Genomic DNA, 18082 nt, shown 5'->3' on the forward strand with positions numbered 1-18082 from the left:
CCATTCTCTCAGCATATGACAGTCCCGCCATCCCAGGAATTAACCTTGTAAACGCTACCTCAATAGCAGGAATGTCCTTCCTCAAATTAGGGGACCAAAACTGCACACAATACTCCAGGTGACCAAAACTGCACACAATACACCCTCTTCTCTGACGCTCGGTCTGAAGAAGGCTCTCGAACCGAAACTTCGCCTATTCCTTTTCTCCAGAGATGCTGCCTGACCTGCTCTGTTACTCCAGCATTTCCTGTCCATCTTCGGTGTAAACCGGCATCTGCAGTTCCTTCCTACACATGGAAATCCTACTTCAACTGTGCAGGGATGTATTCACATAGAACATGGAGGAGGACAATACAGGACTGGCCCTTCAGCCCACAATGTCTGTGTCCAATGTGAGACTAGATGACAAACTAATCTTGTCTACCTGCACATGATCCAAATTCCTGTATATCCATCTGCCTATCTATAAGCCTCTTAAGCACCACTATAGTGTCTTCCTCCAACACCACCCCTGTTAGCATGTTCCAAGCACCCATCACCCTCTGTGTAAAAATATTTGGCCCGCACATCTCCTTTAGACTTTGCCCGCCTCAGTTTAAAGCTACGCCCATTAGTGTTGGACATTTCCACCCTTGGAAAGAATATTCTGACTGTCTACCCTATTTCTGCCTCATAATATTATATCTATCTTATCAGTTCTTCCCTCATCTTCTGGTGTTGAAGAGAAAACAATCCAAGTCTGCCCAAATCCAAAACTCACCCTGTAGCTAACACCCTCTAATCCATCAGCATTCTGCTAAACCTCTTCTGCACCAGATCCAAAGCCTCCACATCCTTCCTATAATAGGACGACCAGAACTGGTTGTGGCACAGAACTGGTTGTGGCACAGCTGTATAGTTGCTGCCCTACAACACGAGAGACCCGGGTACCATCCTGACCACAAGTGCTGTCAATACACAGTTTGTACGTTCTCCCCTTGACCTGCATGGGTTTTCTCCAGGAGCTCGGTTTCCTCCCATACTCCAAAGACGTACAGTTTTGTAGGTTAGTTGGCTTCGGTAAAATTGTAAATTGTCCCAAGCGTGTGTAGGATAGTGTTAGTGTGCGGCACGGACTCGGTGGGCCAAAGGGCCTGTTTCCGCGCTGTATCTCTAAACAAAACAAAACTAAACTGCACAGAGTACTCCAAATGCAGCCAAACAAAGGTCTTCAGGAGCTGCACCTTGACTTGCTGGCTCTTGCCTTCGATGTCCTGGCCAGTCAAGGCAAGCATACCACACACAGCCTCTATCGCTCTCTCTACTTGTGTTGCCTCTTTTAGGGAGCTTGGGCCCACCAAGATCACCGTCAGTTCCATATGAGAGGCTCATGAGGGGGGCATTTGTTATATTTTAAAGCTGTATTTGTTATTTTTAATGCAGTCACTAGAGACGGGTAGTGGTGCAGTGGGTAGAGCCTTTGCCTCGCAGCACCAGAGACCCAGATTCACATTGAAAAGGAAAGCAGGGACAAACAGAGCCTTTGTATTGATCTGCGGTTGAACGTTAGCAGCAGGGTAGTGTAGCATGCCTGCCGTCCATAGATTACAGGCATGTTGCATAGAATCTGACCCAATTGGAAGAAAAGTATTATTTGACACTTGTAGCCAGGGGCAGTAGGAAGTGTGATGTCTCTTATGATTTTGAGAAGTTGGATGGGCGTCAAAAGATGATTCACGTTGTTTACCAGTCGTCTTATGTTGATGTCTGAGATCTTTCCATGCCGGTGACTGGGTTGTTCATCCCTTGGTGTAAATGTAGGATCCAGGTGAATGCAGAACCAAGCAGTCTTGAGGCAGTAAATCGTATGAAAGGACTTGAATAATCGAGCCAAAAATGGCGACGCTGTCCCACTTTTACGACCTAATTCACGACCTCTGACTCGTACTCACAGCATGGTCGTCACAAGGTCGTAGGCGGGCGTAGGTAGGTCGTAGCAGGCTGTGTTGCTAGTGGTAGATACTTGTGGCATTAAGTAGGTCGGCGCGTTTTTCTACCATGATGAAAAATGTCCACGAGTAAAAAAGGTTGTGAATTAGGTCGTGAAAGTGGGACAGCCCCTTAAATATGGAAAAAATATTCACTGTGCAGTCGTGTATGTGACAAATAAAGCAGCATTGACCATTTAAAAAAAAAAGGAGTACATTTCATGTGACAAATAAAGCAGCATTGACCATTTAAAAAAAAAAGAAGAACATTTAATTTTGCTGCACTGGTTAAAATGGGATATTGTCTCCGGTTTGCTCAGGTTGATATCACAACATTTAAGAAGCATTTGGACAGGTATATGGATAGGACAGGTTTAGGGGGATATGGGCCAAATGCAGGCAGGTGGGATTAGCGTAGATGGGACACATTGGTCGGCATGGGCAAATTGGACTGAAGGGTCTGTTTCCATGCTGTATGACTCTGTCTCCAACACATAAACTTTTTGCTGTACCTCGGTACACGTAACAATAATAAACTAAACTAAACTGATGGAAGTTCAAATGTTAAAGATTCAGGAACATGTGGGGATATTTCATAAATTATGTCCCCATGTTTCAACAGCAGGAAAATTGATTGTTTTTGCACCTCTGGTATATAGTCTTGTGTCCCTCCATTGAGTAATGTCATGATGAACGTCAACTTTGTCAAGTCATTGGCACATTATGGTTTTTGTTTTGGTCCTTGTTGAATGAGGCAATACTTTGGCATTGCTAATCAGGGAAAACCAGTTTCTGATTTACACTGTGTTTACTGTGTTATAGGAAGATATGAAGTAAGCTAGCTGCCTTTATTAGACTTTTGGAATGTATATTGACATTCTGGGAAATTCTTCATCAACGAAAAATATACTCGAGACACTTTTTATGCAATGGGGAATTTTGTTTAGTTTGCCTCCTGGTGAACAGGTGGCACGGTGTCACAGCAGTAGAGTTGCTGCCTTACAGCGCTAGAGACCCGCGTTCCATCTTGACGGTGGTTGCTGTGTGTACGGAGTTTGCACGTTCTCCCAGTGACCGTGTGGTCTTTCCGGGTGCTCCGGTTTCCTCCCCCACTCCAAAGACGTACAGATTTGTAGGCTAATTGGCTTCGGTAAAATGATAAATATGTGTGTAGGATAGTGTTAGTGTTGTGGAATCGTTGATCGGCGTGGACTCAGTGTGTCCCCGAAGCGCCTGATTCCAAGCTGTATTTCTAAAGTCTAAAGTAAAACAGATTTGTGTCGTATCTCTTATAGCGGTGTATAATAACATCATGAGGGGAATATGCACTGAATGTTTTACCCACAGTAGGGGAATTAAGAACCAGACGACATAGTAGGTTTAAGGTGAGAAGCGAAAGATTTTATAGGAATCTGAGAGGCAACATTTTCACTCAGAGGGTGGTGGGAACATGGAACGAGCTGCCAGAGGAGGAAGTTGAGGTAGGTATTATAACAACATTCAAAAATCACCTGGACAGGTACATGGATAGGAAATGTTCAGAGGGATATGTGCCAAGCACGGGTAATTGGGACCATGTTAGATGGCACAACTTGGTCAGAATTTGCAACGTGTCATGGGCCCATGGGGCCAACGTTTCTGTGCTCTGTGACCTCATGACTAAATGACTGCCTGCTATATATGAGACCAATAATATATTACTCCACGGATTGCACTTTGCACACTTTTTTTGAGTTTGAGTTTAGTTTATTGTCACGTGTACCGAGGTACCATGACAAGCTTTTGTTGTGTGTTAACCAGGCAGCGGAAAGACAATACATGATTACACTCGAGCCATCTTTCCCCTTTTACCTGAAACCTCTCTCCTCGGGTTCTTGATTACACCACTGGGTGAATGGCTGTGTATTCACCCTGCAGAGCACCAACGCCTCTACTTCCTTTGAAGGCTTAGGAAGTTCAGCTAGTCCCCAACATCTCTCAACCACTCCTACAGATGCGCTGTAAAAACAATTTATCGGGATGCATCACAACACGGTTTGAGAACGGCTCTATCCAAGGCAGCAAGGAATTGCAAAGAATTGGAACTGATCCCAAACCTTCTGGAAGTGATTTTCTCTAACAATTTTTAAAAAGGGACGGAGAGAGAAAACGGGGAATTACAGACCAGTTAGTCTAACATCGGTAGTGGGGAAACTGCTAGAATCAGTTATTAAAGATGGGATAGCAGCACATTTGGAAAGTGGTGAAATCATTGGACAAAGTCAGCATGGATTTATGAAAGGTAAATCATGTCTGACGAATCTTATAGAATTTTTCGAGGATGTAACTAGTAGAGTAGATAAGGGAGAACCAGTAGATGTGGTGTATCTGGACTTTCAGAAGGATTTCGACAAGGTCCCACATAAGAGATTAGTATACACACTTAAAGCACACGGTATTGGGGGTTCAGTATTGATGTGGATAGAGAACTGGCTGGCAGACAGGAAGCAAAGAGTAGGAGTAAACGGGTCATTTTCAGAATGGCAGGCAGTGACTAGTGGGGTACCACAAGGCTCAGTGCTGGGACCCCAGCTATTTACAATATATATTAATGATTTGGACGAGGGAATTGAATGCAACATCTCCAAGTTTGCGGATGACACGAAGCTGGGTGGCAGTGTTAGCTGTGAGGAGGATGCTAGGAGGCTGCAAGGTGACTTGGATAGGTTGGGTGAGTGGGCAAATGCATGGCAGATGCCGTATAATGTGGATAAATGTGAGGTTGTCCACTTTGGTGGCAAGAACAGGAAAGTAGACTATTATCTGAATGGTGGCCGACTAGGAAAAGGGGAGATGCAACGAGACCTGGGTGACATGGTACACCAGTCATTAAAAGTATGCAGGTGCAGCAGGCAGTGAAGAAGGCGAATGGTATGTTAGCATTCATAGCAAAATGATTTGAGTATAGGAGCAGGGAGGTTCTACTGCAGTTGTACAGGGCCTTGGTGAGACCACACCTGGAGTATTGCGTACAGTTTTGGTCTCCTAATCTGAGGAAAGACATTCTTGCCACAGTTGGAGCACAGAGAAGGTTCACCAGACTGATTCCTGGGATGGCAGGACTTTCATATGAAGAAAGACTGGATAGATTTGGCTTGTACTCGCTAGAATTTAGAAGATTAAGGGGGGATCTTATAGAAACGTACAAAATTCTTAAGGGGTTGGACAGGCTAGATGCAGGAAGATTGTTCCCGATGTTGGGGAAGTCCAGAACAAGGGGTCACAGTTTAAGGAGAAGGGGGAAGTCTTTTAGGACCGAGATGAGAAAAAAAAAATCACACAGAGAGTGGTGAATCTGTGGAATTCTCTGCCACAGAAAGTAGTTGAGGCCAGTTCATTGGCTATATTTAAGAGGGAGTTAGATGTGGCCCTTGTGGCTAAATGGATCAAGGGGTATGGAGAGAAGGCAGGTACAGGATACTGTTGGATGATCAGCCATGATCATTGAATGGCGGTGCAGGCTCGAAGGGCCGAATGGCCTACTCCTGCACCCATTTTCTATGTTTCTATGCAAAACATTCCCTGCAGAGCAATTATCCATGTCATAGAATCAGACAGCGTGCAAACAGTACCTTTGGCCCAACCTGTCCCTGCCACTCTAGTCCCACCTGCCTACGTTTGACCCATATCCCTCTAAATCGCTCCTATCCATGGACCTGTTTACTTGTTTCTTAAGCATTGCACTAGTCCCTGCCTCAACTACCTCCTCCTCTGGCAGCTCGTTCTATACACCCGCCACCCTTTGTGTGAAAAAGTTACCCCTCAGATTCCTATTAAGTCTTTTCCCCCTCACCTTAAACCCATGCGTGGGCAGGAAGGGAAATTGGAAAGAGGCCACACCAACATCCACCAGGATGAGTCATTCACACAAGCTACATTCTGCACTCTGCATCTTCCCTTTGGAAATATCACCTATCCATGATCAGGATCGAACACGGGTCTCTGGCGCAGTGAGACAGAAGTTCTACCGCTGCACCACCGTGCTGCCCTTTACTCATTCAGTGCCCAGTATGTGGAACCCAAGGCTGCAACGTGCGTGAGGTGTTTGGTCTGCTGAGCTCCATCAGGGCAGTTCAGGTTCAGGCATCTCTCTTCTCAACGACCCGTGACTCCCCCCCCCCCCCCCCCCATACCCCCCCCCCCCCACCTGAGATACCATGCAGTGATCACTGGCGTCAATTCCACGTATGGACGTTAGTTTAGTTTCTATATATTTGTGCAAATGTCTTTTAAAAGTCAAAATTGTATTCACTTTATTTTAGTTCAGTTTAGTTTATTGTCATATTGTCCTCTTCATAACAAGAGGATTTCAGTATAGGAGTAAAGAGTTTCTTCTGCAGTTGTATAGGGCTCTGGTGAGACCACATCTGGAGTATTGTGTACAGTTTTGGTCTCCTAATTTGAGGAAGGACATCCTTGTGATTGAGGCAGTGCAGCGTAGGTTGACGATATTGATCCCTGGGATGGTGGGACAGTCACATGAGGAAAGATTGAAAAGACTAGGCTTGTATTCACTGGAGTTTAGAAGGATGTGGGGGGATCTTATAGAAACATATAAAATTATAAAAGGACTGGAGAAGCTAGATGCAGGAAAAATGTTCCAATGTCGGGCGAGTCCAGAACCAGGGGCCACAGTCTTAGAATAAAAGGGAAGCCATTTAAGACTGAGGTGAGAAAAACCTTTTTCTCCCAGAGAGTTGTGAATTTATGGAATTCCCTGCCACAGAGGGCAGTGGTGGCCACGTCACTGGATGGATTTAAGAGAGAATTAGATAGAGCTCTAGGGGCTAGTGGAGTCAAGGGATATGGGGAGAAGGCAGGCACGGGTTATTGATAGGGGACTATCAGCCATGATCACAATGAATGGCGGTGCTGGCTCGAAGGGCCGAATGGCCTCCTCCTGCACCTATTTTCTATGTTTCTATGTACCGAGGTACATTGAAAAACTTTTTTGCTGCGTGCTAGCCAGTCAATGGAAAGACAAGACATGATTACAATCGAGCTGCCCACAGTGTACAGATATGTGATAAAGGGAATAACGTTTAGTGCAAGCCTCCTTTTGCTCTGGTATTTTATTTAATTCCCATGTTTAATGGATAATGTTTTATTATTAATGTTTAATGTTTTATGTGTCATTCCTAACTGTCACTTTATGTCATGTTGTCACTTGTGAGCGGAGCACTAAGGCAAATTCCTTGTATGTGAATACTTGGCCAATAAACTTATTCATAAACATATTCATAAACTTATCATTCATTCATTCATTCATTCATTCATTCATAAAGTCCAGTAAACCCGATCAAAGATATTCCGAGGGCCTCCAATGAGGTAGATAGCAGCTCAGGACTGCTCCCTAGTTGGTAATTGCCTGATAACAGCTGGGAAGAAACAGTCCCTGAATCTGGAGGTGTGCGTTTTCGCATTTCTACACCTTTTGCCCGATGAGAGAGGGGAGAAGAGGGAGTGGCCGGGGTGCAACTCGTCCTTGATTATGCTGGTGACATTGCTGAGGCAGCGCGAAGAGTAAATGGAGCTAATGGTAGGGCGGTTGGTTTTTTTTTGATGGTCTGGGCTGCGTTCACAATTCTCTGCAATTTCTTGCAGTCTGTGGAGCTGTTCTCAAGCCATGTAACGATGTATTCCAATGCATCTGTAGAGGTTGGTGAGAGTTGTTGGGGACATGCCCAACTTCCTAAGCCTTACAGTCTTTTTCTTTGCAGTCATGTAGAATTAAAATGCAATTTATGTATAATTTATGTTTTCATGTTGTCTGAGTCTTTGTGATGCAAGCAGATTCTTCACTGCCTATACTTCAGCATACTTCTCGATGTTGGGGAAGTCCAGAACAAGGGGGTCACAGTTTAAGGATAAGGGGGAAATCTTTTAGGACCGAGATGAGGAAACCATTTTTCACACAGAGAGTGGTGAATCTGTGGAATTCTCTGCCACATAGGTAGTTGAGGCCAGTTCATTGGCTATATTTAAGCGGGAGTTAGATGTGGCCCTTGTGGCTAAAGGGATCAGGGGGTATGGAGAGAAGGCAGGTACAGGATACTGAGTTGGATGATCAGCCATGATCATATTGAATGGCGGTGCAGGCTCGAAGGGTCGAATGGCCTACTCCTGCACCTATTTCCTATGTTTCTATGTACTCATGGAGGTGAACTTGAATTGACGTGCATGTTCTTCATATGTCTAGGTGTTCCATTCTGATGTTCCTTCACAGCTCTTTGTTACAGCCTTGCTTCAATTCCAAGATCTCAATGTGACTTGTCCTTATTCCTCTGCTGCAGGTTAATGGCAACGTTCCACCGAAATTGAAGAAAAGTGCTCACGAAATTATCCTGGATTTTATCCGCTCTCGTCCTCCGTTAAACCCTGTAAGTACAGTGGATTTCCAGAATTCCCAAAACCTCTGGCGACCTTATAAAGCAGTCTGATAGCTCTGTCAGCCGTGAGTGTGGATCGAGGAGTCTGATAATAGATGCAAAGTGCTGGAGTAACTCAACGGGACGGGCAGCATCTCTGGAGAGAAGGAATGGGTTGAGACCCTTCTTCATACTGCGAGTCTGGGGAGAGGGAGACTAGAGGAATGGCAATGTTTAGAAAGAGGAATTTGAACGTGACGGCACTTTATGGCTCCTGGTTTTGGATGTTTTCCGCAGGTTTACTCTGTCTGTTTCATCCACAACTTCACCTCTGAGGTTCCAAGATCTTTAAAGCAAAAGGCGTACCCTGCTTTGATTAGACTTTAGAGATACAGTGCGGAAATAGGCCCTTCAGCAAAACCATGTCCGCGCTGACCAGCGATCTCCCTGTACACTAGCACAATCCTACATCCTCGGGACAATTTACAATTTTACTAAAGCCAATTATCCTACAAACATGCACGGCTTTGGAGTGTAGAAGTCCAAGAAGACCAAGGAGCTCATTGTAGACTTCAGGAAGTCCAGAGGCGGCACGCACACCCCCATCCACATTAACGGGACGGAGGTGGAACGTGTTTCTAGCTTCAGGTTCCTGGGAGTCAACATCTCCGATGACCTCTCTTGGACCCACAATACCTCTACTCTGATCAAGAAGGCTCATCAGCGTCTCTTCTTCCTGAGGAGACTGAAGAAGGTCCATCTGTCTCCTCAGATCCTGGTGAACTTCTACCGCTGCACCATCGAGAGCATCCTTACCAACTGCATCACAGTATGGTATGGCAACTGCTCTGTCTCCGACCGGAAGGCATTGCAGAGGGTGGTGAAAATTGCCCAACGCATCACCGGTTCCCTCGCTCCCCTCCATTGAGTCTGTCCAAAGCAAGCGCTGTCTGCGGAGGGCGCTCAGCATCGCCAAGGACTGCTCTCACCCCAACCATGGACTGTTTACCCTCCTACCATCCGGGAGGCGCTACAGGTCTCTCCGTTGCCGAACCAGCAGGTCGAGGAACAGCTTCTTTCCGGTGGCTGTCACTCTACTCAACAATGTACCTCGGTGACTGCCAATCACCACCCCCCCCCGGACACTTATTATTATTTATTCAAATCGTTTGCTATGTCGCTCTTCCAGGGAGATGCTAAATGCATTTTGTTGTCTCTGTATTGTACACTGACAATGACAATTAAAATTGAATCTGAATCTGAATCTGAATCTAGAAGAAAACTGGAGCACCCGGAGAAAACCCACACAGTCACAGGAAGAATGTACAAACTCCATACAGACAACTCTCATAGTCATGATCGAACCCAGGACTCTGGCGATGTAAGGCAGCAGTCTGAAGGGTTCCAACCCAAGAAGTCACTCATCCTTTTTCTGCAGAGATGCTACCTGACCCACTGAGTTCAGCACTTTTTATCTATCTTCGCTGTATGACAGCAGCTCCACCGCTGTGGCACTGTGCCGATCTTTTCCAGTCAGTATTTTAACAGATTGTTATGTGTTATTTTGGCCAAAGGCATCTGCCCGGAAACTGAAGCCAACCCCTCATCGGCCCCAAAGCCTTCACGAAAGAATATTAGAAGAGATCAAGTCCGAGCGGAAGCTACGGCCAGTGTCGCCTGATGAGATACGGCGGAGTCGACTCGGTGAGTCCCTTCACCTTGGGTTTCCATGGTTACAAGTGTTTATGCATTTGCTACTCGTGTTGCAGCTTCATTAAATACTTTTCTTGATCTGCATTTGGAGCATTGCAGGCAGTTGTGGTTGCCCCATTACAGGAAGGTTGTGGAGGTCATAGAGTCATACAGTGTGGAAACAGGCCCTTCGGCCCAGCATGCACACACCGACCAACATGCTCCACCTACACTACCTGTGTTTGGCACATATCCCTCTAAACCTATCTGATCCATGTACCTGTCAAAGGTAGACACAAAATGCTGGGGTAAGTCAGCGGGCCAAGCAGCATCTCTGGAGAGAAGGAATTATTTCTCTCCAGAGATGCTGCCTGTCCCGCTGAGTTAGTCCAGCATTTTGTGTCTACCTTTGATTTAAACCAGCAACTGCAGTTCTTTCCTACACATGTCTAAATCTTCTATATACTTTTAAAACTGTGTGTGTGTGTGTGTGTGTGTGTGTGTGTACAGCATTTTGCGTTTCCAAAGTATCTCCTCGAAAACCAGATGCAAAAACGCAGAGATTTTTACAAATTCAGTAGGGATTTATCACTCCTTGGTCAATTATTTTCACAGATTTTGAATAAAATTGATCCCAAGATTCACTTTTTTAAAAATATAATCGTCGCTTGAGCTGCTGACGTCACAATGCCCACATTGACTTTGATCACTTCTCATCCTCCTGCACGCCAAGGAATAAAATCCTAGCCTGCTCAACCCCTCCCTATACAGGGGTCTGATCTGGCCCGTGGGATGGTTTCCCCGATGCCAGAGCGGGTTGCAGGTGTCCGCGTACCGGATCGGACTGCTTTTGTGTATGCGTGCGGACATGAAGTTGCATTTTGCCCGTGACCTAAAATGAGTTTGACACGCCTGGTTTAGGCCCTCGAGTCCTGGCAACATTGTCATAACTCTTTTCTGCTTCCTTTCAAGCGTGACAACATCTTTCTCTATAACATGTTGCCCAAAACTGAACAACATATTCTAAATGTTGTCTCACCAACGTCTTATATAGTTGCTGCATGACCTCCCAACTTCTCTACTCGAAGGAAAGGTTTTGGAACGGGTACAGGGGGAAGTTGAGAGGGAAACATAGATCAGCCATGATTGAATGTCAAAGACATTAATGTGACTTAATGGGCCGATTGGCCTAATTCCGCTCCTTGATCCTTTGGCTTACTAGAATGCTGCCTGGATCATAGGTCATTGGTTGTAAGGAGTGACTGGACAAACTTGGGTTGTCTTAGTTTAGTTAGAAGTTACTGCATTGAAACAAGCCCTTCGGCCCACCCAGAGAACATTGATCACCCGATCTATATTATCCCATTTTCTCAACCACTCTCTACACTTGGAGCAATTTACAGAAACCAGTTAACGTACAAGCCCGCACGTCTTTGGGATGTGGGAGGAAGCCCACGCGGTCATAGGGAGAACGTGCAAACTCCACACAGACAGCGACAGAGGTCAGGATCGAACTTGGGTCTCTGGCGCTGTGAGGCGGCAGCAGCACTTTGCCTCCTCCAGAGCATCAGAGGCTATGGAGAGACCTGATAGGAGATTATAAACTCCTGAGAGGGATAGATAGGGTAGATAGAGCCTTTTTGCTGGGATGGAGATGTCAAGAACTATGCGGCATAGGGTTAAAGTGAGAGCGGGAGAGTTTAAAGAAGATTCGCGAGGCATGGCTTTTTGTGCAGCGATGGAGATGTCTGGAACGTGCTCCCAAGGCAGATGGTAGAAGCAGATACAACTGCAATATTTAAAAAGCTTTAAGCCAAGCTTTTACCTGAATGCTGCCAGGATTAGAGGGTTTCAGCTACAGGGAGAGGACGAAGAGACTTGGATTGCTTTCTCTGGAACTTCAGTGGTTGAGGGGAGACCTGATAGAACTATGTAAAAATTATGAGAGGCATCGATAGGGTAGACTGTCAGGACCTTTAACCCCAGGGTGGAAATGTCCAACACTTGAGGACATAGCTATATGTTGAGAGGGCGAAGGTTTAGTGGATATTTGTGGGGCAAATTTTTTACAGAGTGGTGGGGGCCTGGTGTGGGATAGAAACATAGAAATTAGGTGCAGGAGTAGGCCATTCGGCCCTTCGAGCCTGCACCACCATTCAATATGATCATGGCTGATCATCCAACTCAGTATCCCGTACCTGCCTTCTCTCCATACCCCCTGATCCCCTTAGCCACAAGGGCCACATCTAACTCCCTCTTAAATATAGCCAATGAACTGTCCTCAACTACCCTCTGTGGCAGAGAGTTCCAGAGATTCACCACTCTCTGTGTGAAAAAAGTTCTTCTCATCTCAGTTTTAAAGGATTTCCCCTTTATCCTAAAGCTGTGACCCCTTGTCCTGGACTTCCCTAACATCGGGAACAATCTTCCTGCATCTAGCCTGTCCAACCCCTTAAGAATTTTGAAAGTTTCTATAAGATCCCCTCTCAATCTTCTAAATTCTAGAGAGTATAAACCAAGTCTATCCAGTCTTTCTTCATAAGACAGTCCTGACATCCCAGGAATCAGTCTGGTGAACCGTCTCTGCACTCCCTCTATGGCAATAATGTCCTTCCTCAGATTTGGAGACCAAAACTGTACGCAATACTCCAGGTGTGGTCTCACCAAGACCCTGTACAACTGCAGTAGAACCTCTCTGCTCCTATACTCAAATCCTTTTGCAATGAAAGCTAACATACCATTCGCTTTCTTTACTGCCTGCTGCACCTGCATGCCTACCTTCAATGACTGGTGTACCATGACACCCAGGTCTCGCTGCATCTCCCCCTTTCCCAATCGGCCACCATTTAGATAATAGTCTGCTTTCCTGTTTTTGCCACCAAAATGGATAACCTCACATTTATCCACATTATACTGCATCTGCCAAACATTTGCCCACTCACCCAGCCTATCCAAGTCACCCTGCAGTCCCCTAGCATCCTCCTCACAGCTAACACTGCCCCCCAGCTTAGTGTCATCCGCAAACTTGGAGATATTGCCTTCAATTCCCTCATCCAGATCATTAATATATATTGTAAATAGCTGGGGTCCCAGCACTGAGCCTTGGGGTACCCCACTAGTCACTGCCTGCCATTGTGAAAAGGACCCGTTTACTCCTACTCTTTGCTTCCTGTTTGCCAGCCAGTTCTCTATCCACATCAAAACTGAACCCCCAATGCCTTGTGCTTTAAGTTTGTATACTAATCTCTTATGTGGGACCTTGTCGAAAGCCTTCTGGAAGTCCAGATACACCACATCCACTGCTTCTCCCCTATCCACACTACTAGTTACATCCTCAAAAAATTCTATAAGATTCGTCAGACATGATTTACCTTTTGTAAATCCATGCTGACTTTGTCCAATGATTTCACCACTTTCCAAATGTGCTGCTATCCCATCTTTAATAACTGACTCTAGCAGTTTCCCCACTACCGATGTTAGACTAACTGGTCTGTAATTCCCCATTTTCTCTCTCCCTCCCTTCTTAAAAAGTGGGGTTACGTTTGCTACCCGCCAATCTTCAGGAACTACTCCAGAATCTAAAGAGTTTTGAAAGATTATTACTAATGCATCCACTATTTCTGGAGCTACTTCCTTAAGTACTCTGGGATGCAGCCTATCTGGCCCTGGGGATTTATCGGCCTTTAATCCATTCAATTTACCCAACACCACTTCCCGGCTAACCTGGATTTCACTCAATTCCTCCAACTCCTTTGACCCCGCGCGGTCCCCTGCTATTTCCGGCAAATTATTTATGTCTTCCTTAGTGAAGACGGAACCAAAGTAGTTATTCAATTGGTCCGCCATATCCTTGTTCCCCATGATCAACTCACCTGTTTCTGACTGCAAGGGACCTACATTTGTTTTAACTAATCTCTTTCTTTTCACATATCTATAAATACTTTTGCAGTCAGTTTTTATGTACCCTGCCAGTTTTCTTTCATAATCTATTTTTCCTTTCCTAATTAAGCCCTTTGTCCTCCTCTGCTGGTCTTTGAATTTCTCCCAGTCCTCCGGTATGCTGCTTTTTCTGGCTAATTTGTACGCATCATCCTTCGCTTTGATACTATCCCTGATTTCCCTTGTCATCCATGGATGTACTACCTTCCCTGATTTATTCTTTTGCCAAACTGGGATGAACAATTTTTGTAGTTCATCCATGCAGTCTTTAAATGTCTTCCATTGCATATCCACCGTCAACCCTTTTAGAATTAATTGCCAGTCAATCTTGGCCAATTCACGTCTCATACCCTCAAAGTTACCTTTCTTTAAGTTCAAAACCATTGTTTCTGAATTAACAATGTCACTCTCCATCCTAATGAAGAACTCAACCATATTATGGTCACTCTTGCCCAAGGGGGCACGTACAACAAGATTGCTAACTAACCCTTCCTCATTACTCAATACCCAGTCTAAAATAGCCTGCTCTCTCGTTGGTTCCTCTACATGTTGATTTAGATAACTATCCCGCATACATTCCAAGAAATCCTCTTCCTCAGCACCCCTGCCAATTTGATTCACCCAATCTATATGTAGATTGAAGTCACCCATTATAACCGTTTTGCCTTTGTCGCACGCATTTCTAATTTCCTGTTTGATACCATCTCCAACTTCACTACTACTGTTAGGTGGCCTGTACACAACACCCACCAGCGTTTTCTGCCCCTTAGTGTTTTGCAGCTCTACCCATACCGATTCCACATCCTCCAAACTAATGTCCTTCCTTTCCATTGCATTAATCCCCTCTCTAATCAGTAACGCTACCCCACCTCCTTTTCCTTTCTGTCTATCCCTCCTGAATATTGAATATCCCTGGATGTTCAGCTCCCAGCCTTGGTCACCCTGGAGCCATGTCTCCGTGATCCCAACTATATCATAGTCATTAATAGCTATCTGCACATTCAACTCATCCACCTTATTACGAATGCTCCTTGCATTGAGACACAAAGCCTTCAGGCTTGTTTTTACAACACTCTTACCCCTTACACAATTATGTTGAAAAGTGGCCCTTTTTGATTTTTGCCCTGGTTTTGTCTGCCTGCCACTTTTACTTTTCACCTTGCTACCTATTTCCTCTCCCCTCATTTTACACCCTTCGGTCTCTACGCTCACACATTTAAGAAACCCTTTCCCTTTAACTCCATCCTCCACTGTCCCATTCAACACCCCACCCCCCTTATTCAGTTTAAAACCACCCGTGTAGCAGTGGCAAACTTGCCTGCCAGAATGCTGGTCCCACACCTGTTAAGATGCAATCCGTCCCTTTTGTACAGTTCCCCCTTACCCCAAAACAGATCCCAGTGATCTAAGAATCTAAATCCCTGCCCCGTGCACCAGTTCCTCAGCCACACGTTCAGGTCCCGTATCTCCCTGTTCCTGCTCTCGCCAGCACGGGGAACTGGAAGCAAACCGGAGATAACAACCCTGGAGGTCCTGCTTTTCAACATTTTTCCGAGCTCTCTAAAGTCACGCTGCAGAATATTCATCCCCTTCTTTCCGACATCGTTTGTGCCGACATGCACTACCACTTCCGGATGTTCACCTTCGCCCTTGAGGATTTTCTGCACTCTGTCCGTGACATCCTGGATCCTGGCACCGGGAAGGCAGCACACCATCCTCGCATCCCGTCTGTTGCCGCAGAAACCCCTGTCCGTACCTCTCACGATGGAGTCTCCCACTACAATGGCCTTGCCTGCCTTAGGCCTTTTTGGTTTTGGCTCAACAGCCCTATTCGCATCACAGGCCAGTCTGCCGCTCACGTCTTCTGTCCCAACAGCTTCTAAGCGGATGAACCTGTTTACAAGAGGTACACCACCCGGGGACGTTGGCATTCCATGCTTCCCTCCCTTTCTCACTGTCTCCCACCTTCTCTCTTCCAGTACCTTAGGTGTAACAATCGTACTGTAGGACTTGTCGAGGAACGACTCCGTTTCTCGTACGAACCGGAGGTCATCCACTTGCTTCTCCAGTTCCCCAACACGGCCCTTCAGGAGCTCTACCTGGATGCATTTTTCGCATTTGTAGCAGCCAGAGGCACCAGCAGTGTCCTTGACCTCCCACATACTGCAAGCATCGCACTGAATCAGCTTGCCTGACATCTCCTTCTTTCGTCTCTACCTCTCAAGCGTATTGCGTGGTCTCCGCTCCTCAGCCTCCTTGCCAAAGACTCACACTTTTCTCACAGGGAACTTCCCTCACTAGGCCGCTCACTCACTGCCGCTCGCTAAGAGCCGTCCTGCTTAAATTGACTGATAAATTGCCTGATTTACCAATTTACAGAGCAAATTCCTCAGTTTTCAACTGTTTCCACCCCTCCTCCCACTTGGGCTAGAGCCAATCAGTCGTATCTGTTGCTGCTGTTGTTCCTCCCAAATCTACAGCAGTTCTGACTGTTGGTTTGGTTTAGGTTGGACATACAGCATGGAAACAGGATGGTACACCAGTTCAATGTTATCCCACACTATGGGGCAATTTACAGATGCCAATTGACCTACAAACCTGCACGTCTTTGGGAATGTGGGAGAAAACTGGAGCAAACCCACGTGGTCATAGGGGAACATACAAACTCCGTACAGACAGCACGCGTAGTCTGGATCAAACTGGGTCTCTGGCGCTGTAAGGCAGCAACTTAACTCTATTTCTCATTCCACTAATGCAGTTTGACCTGTTTACCACATTTTCCATTCTTTATATGATTTCCAGTTGATTTTAATAAGTGATATGAGACCCATAGCCTAAGGCAAGAAGTTAAAAATCAGCATGGCTGTCAAGCCCAGTATGAAACATCCTCCTGTGGTCTGTCTGCAGAGGTCTGTTATTTAACACATCAAGATGAGGTTTTTAAACACTTGTCATTTAGTTAAATGTGGGTCAGGTTCCTGGCCATCAAGTCCAGTCCTTCCCCTGGCAGTATGCCCCAGTGTGACAACGAGTAGTATCCATGGGAACTCGAGGGACCCTCCAGAGGACAACAAAGGGGAAGTGACTCCGGCTAGAACTTATTTCGCTGAACAGAATGTTTTTGTGCTGCCTAAGAGACCTGTATCGTGAAATACAGCTGGATGTGAGCTGCATGCGACTGTGCAGATTGCTAACTTTCTTCCTGTGTGTTCCTGTGTGTGCGTGCGTGTGTGTGCGTGCGTGTGTGTGTGTGCGTGTGTGTGTGCGCGTGTGTGTGCGCGTGTGTGTGCGCGTGTGTGTGCGCGCACGTGCGCGGAAGTATGTTATTGATTGACTGCTACTTTATTTTCACGTGTGACAGTGAAGTTCTTTGTTTGATGTGCCGTACACAAGGTATGCCAATAGTCTCCACGTATGGCGTGCCTACAAAGTTACACAGTGTTCAATGTAGTCACCAATGGTCCATCTTAGTTCTCGCCCCCCCCCCACAAAACTGGGTCCCCTTGTTCTCTCGGCAGTAAATGTGTGTGCTGTACGTGTGTGCATGTGAGTGTGTGGATATAAGTGTGTGGAAACTTTTTCACTTTAACTCTGAACATGTGATAATAAACTAAATGGAACTGTGTGCGTGTGTGCATGTGCGAGTGAGTACACACAGGTATGTGAGTTTCTGCGAGCGTGTGTGCACATGTGAGTGAGTACCTGCAATTATGTGCAAGTGTGTGTACGTGCGAGTGTGTGTACGTGCGAGTGTGTGTACGTGCGAGTGCTTGTGTATGTGCCAGTGTGTCTGAGTCGATGACTCTTCAGGATTTCATAGAACATAGAACAGTACAGCACAGGAACAGGCCCAGGCGTTGGCCCACAATGTATGTGTCGAACATGATGCCAAGTTAAACTAATTTAACAAATGATTGGAGGTTGTGACACACTTTAACCCTCTGTAAAACCTACTTTTCAAAAGGGTCCCAACCCAAAATGTCACCTGTCCATGTTGTCTGACCCGCTGAGTTACTCCACCACTTTGTGTCCTTTTTTTCAAATATTGTCCACAGTTTGTGGTGACCTTTAGACTTT

The 18082-nt window shown here is 45.9% G+C and overlaps 1 protein-coding gene across 4 annotated transcripts in view; it reads left to right on the forward strand.

Moving 5' to 3' along the window:
* Positions 1-18082, forward strand: part of LOC129696459 (protein spire homolog 1-like) — a 163775-nt gene that overhangs the window by 104066 nt on the left and 41627 nt on the right. For all 4 annotated transcript variants that reach the window (XM_055634366.1, XM_055634367.1, XM_055634368.1 and 1 more), the window contains exons 7-8: positions 8300-8386; positions 9949-10078. In XM_055634366.1, coding sequence (XP_055490341.1) covers positions 8300-8386; positions 9949-10078 — 217 coding nt within the window. The remainder of the gene's footprint in view (positions 1-8299; positions 8387-9948; positions 10079-18082) is intronic.

This window comes from Leucoraja erinacea, chromosome 4, assembly GCF_028641065.1.
Source record: "Leucoraja erinacea ecotype New England chromosome 4, Leri_hhj_1, whole genome shotgun sequence".
Lineage (NCBI taxonomy): Eukaryota > Metazoa > Chordata > Chondrichthyes > Rajiformes > Rajidae > Leucoraja > Leucoraja erinaceus.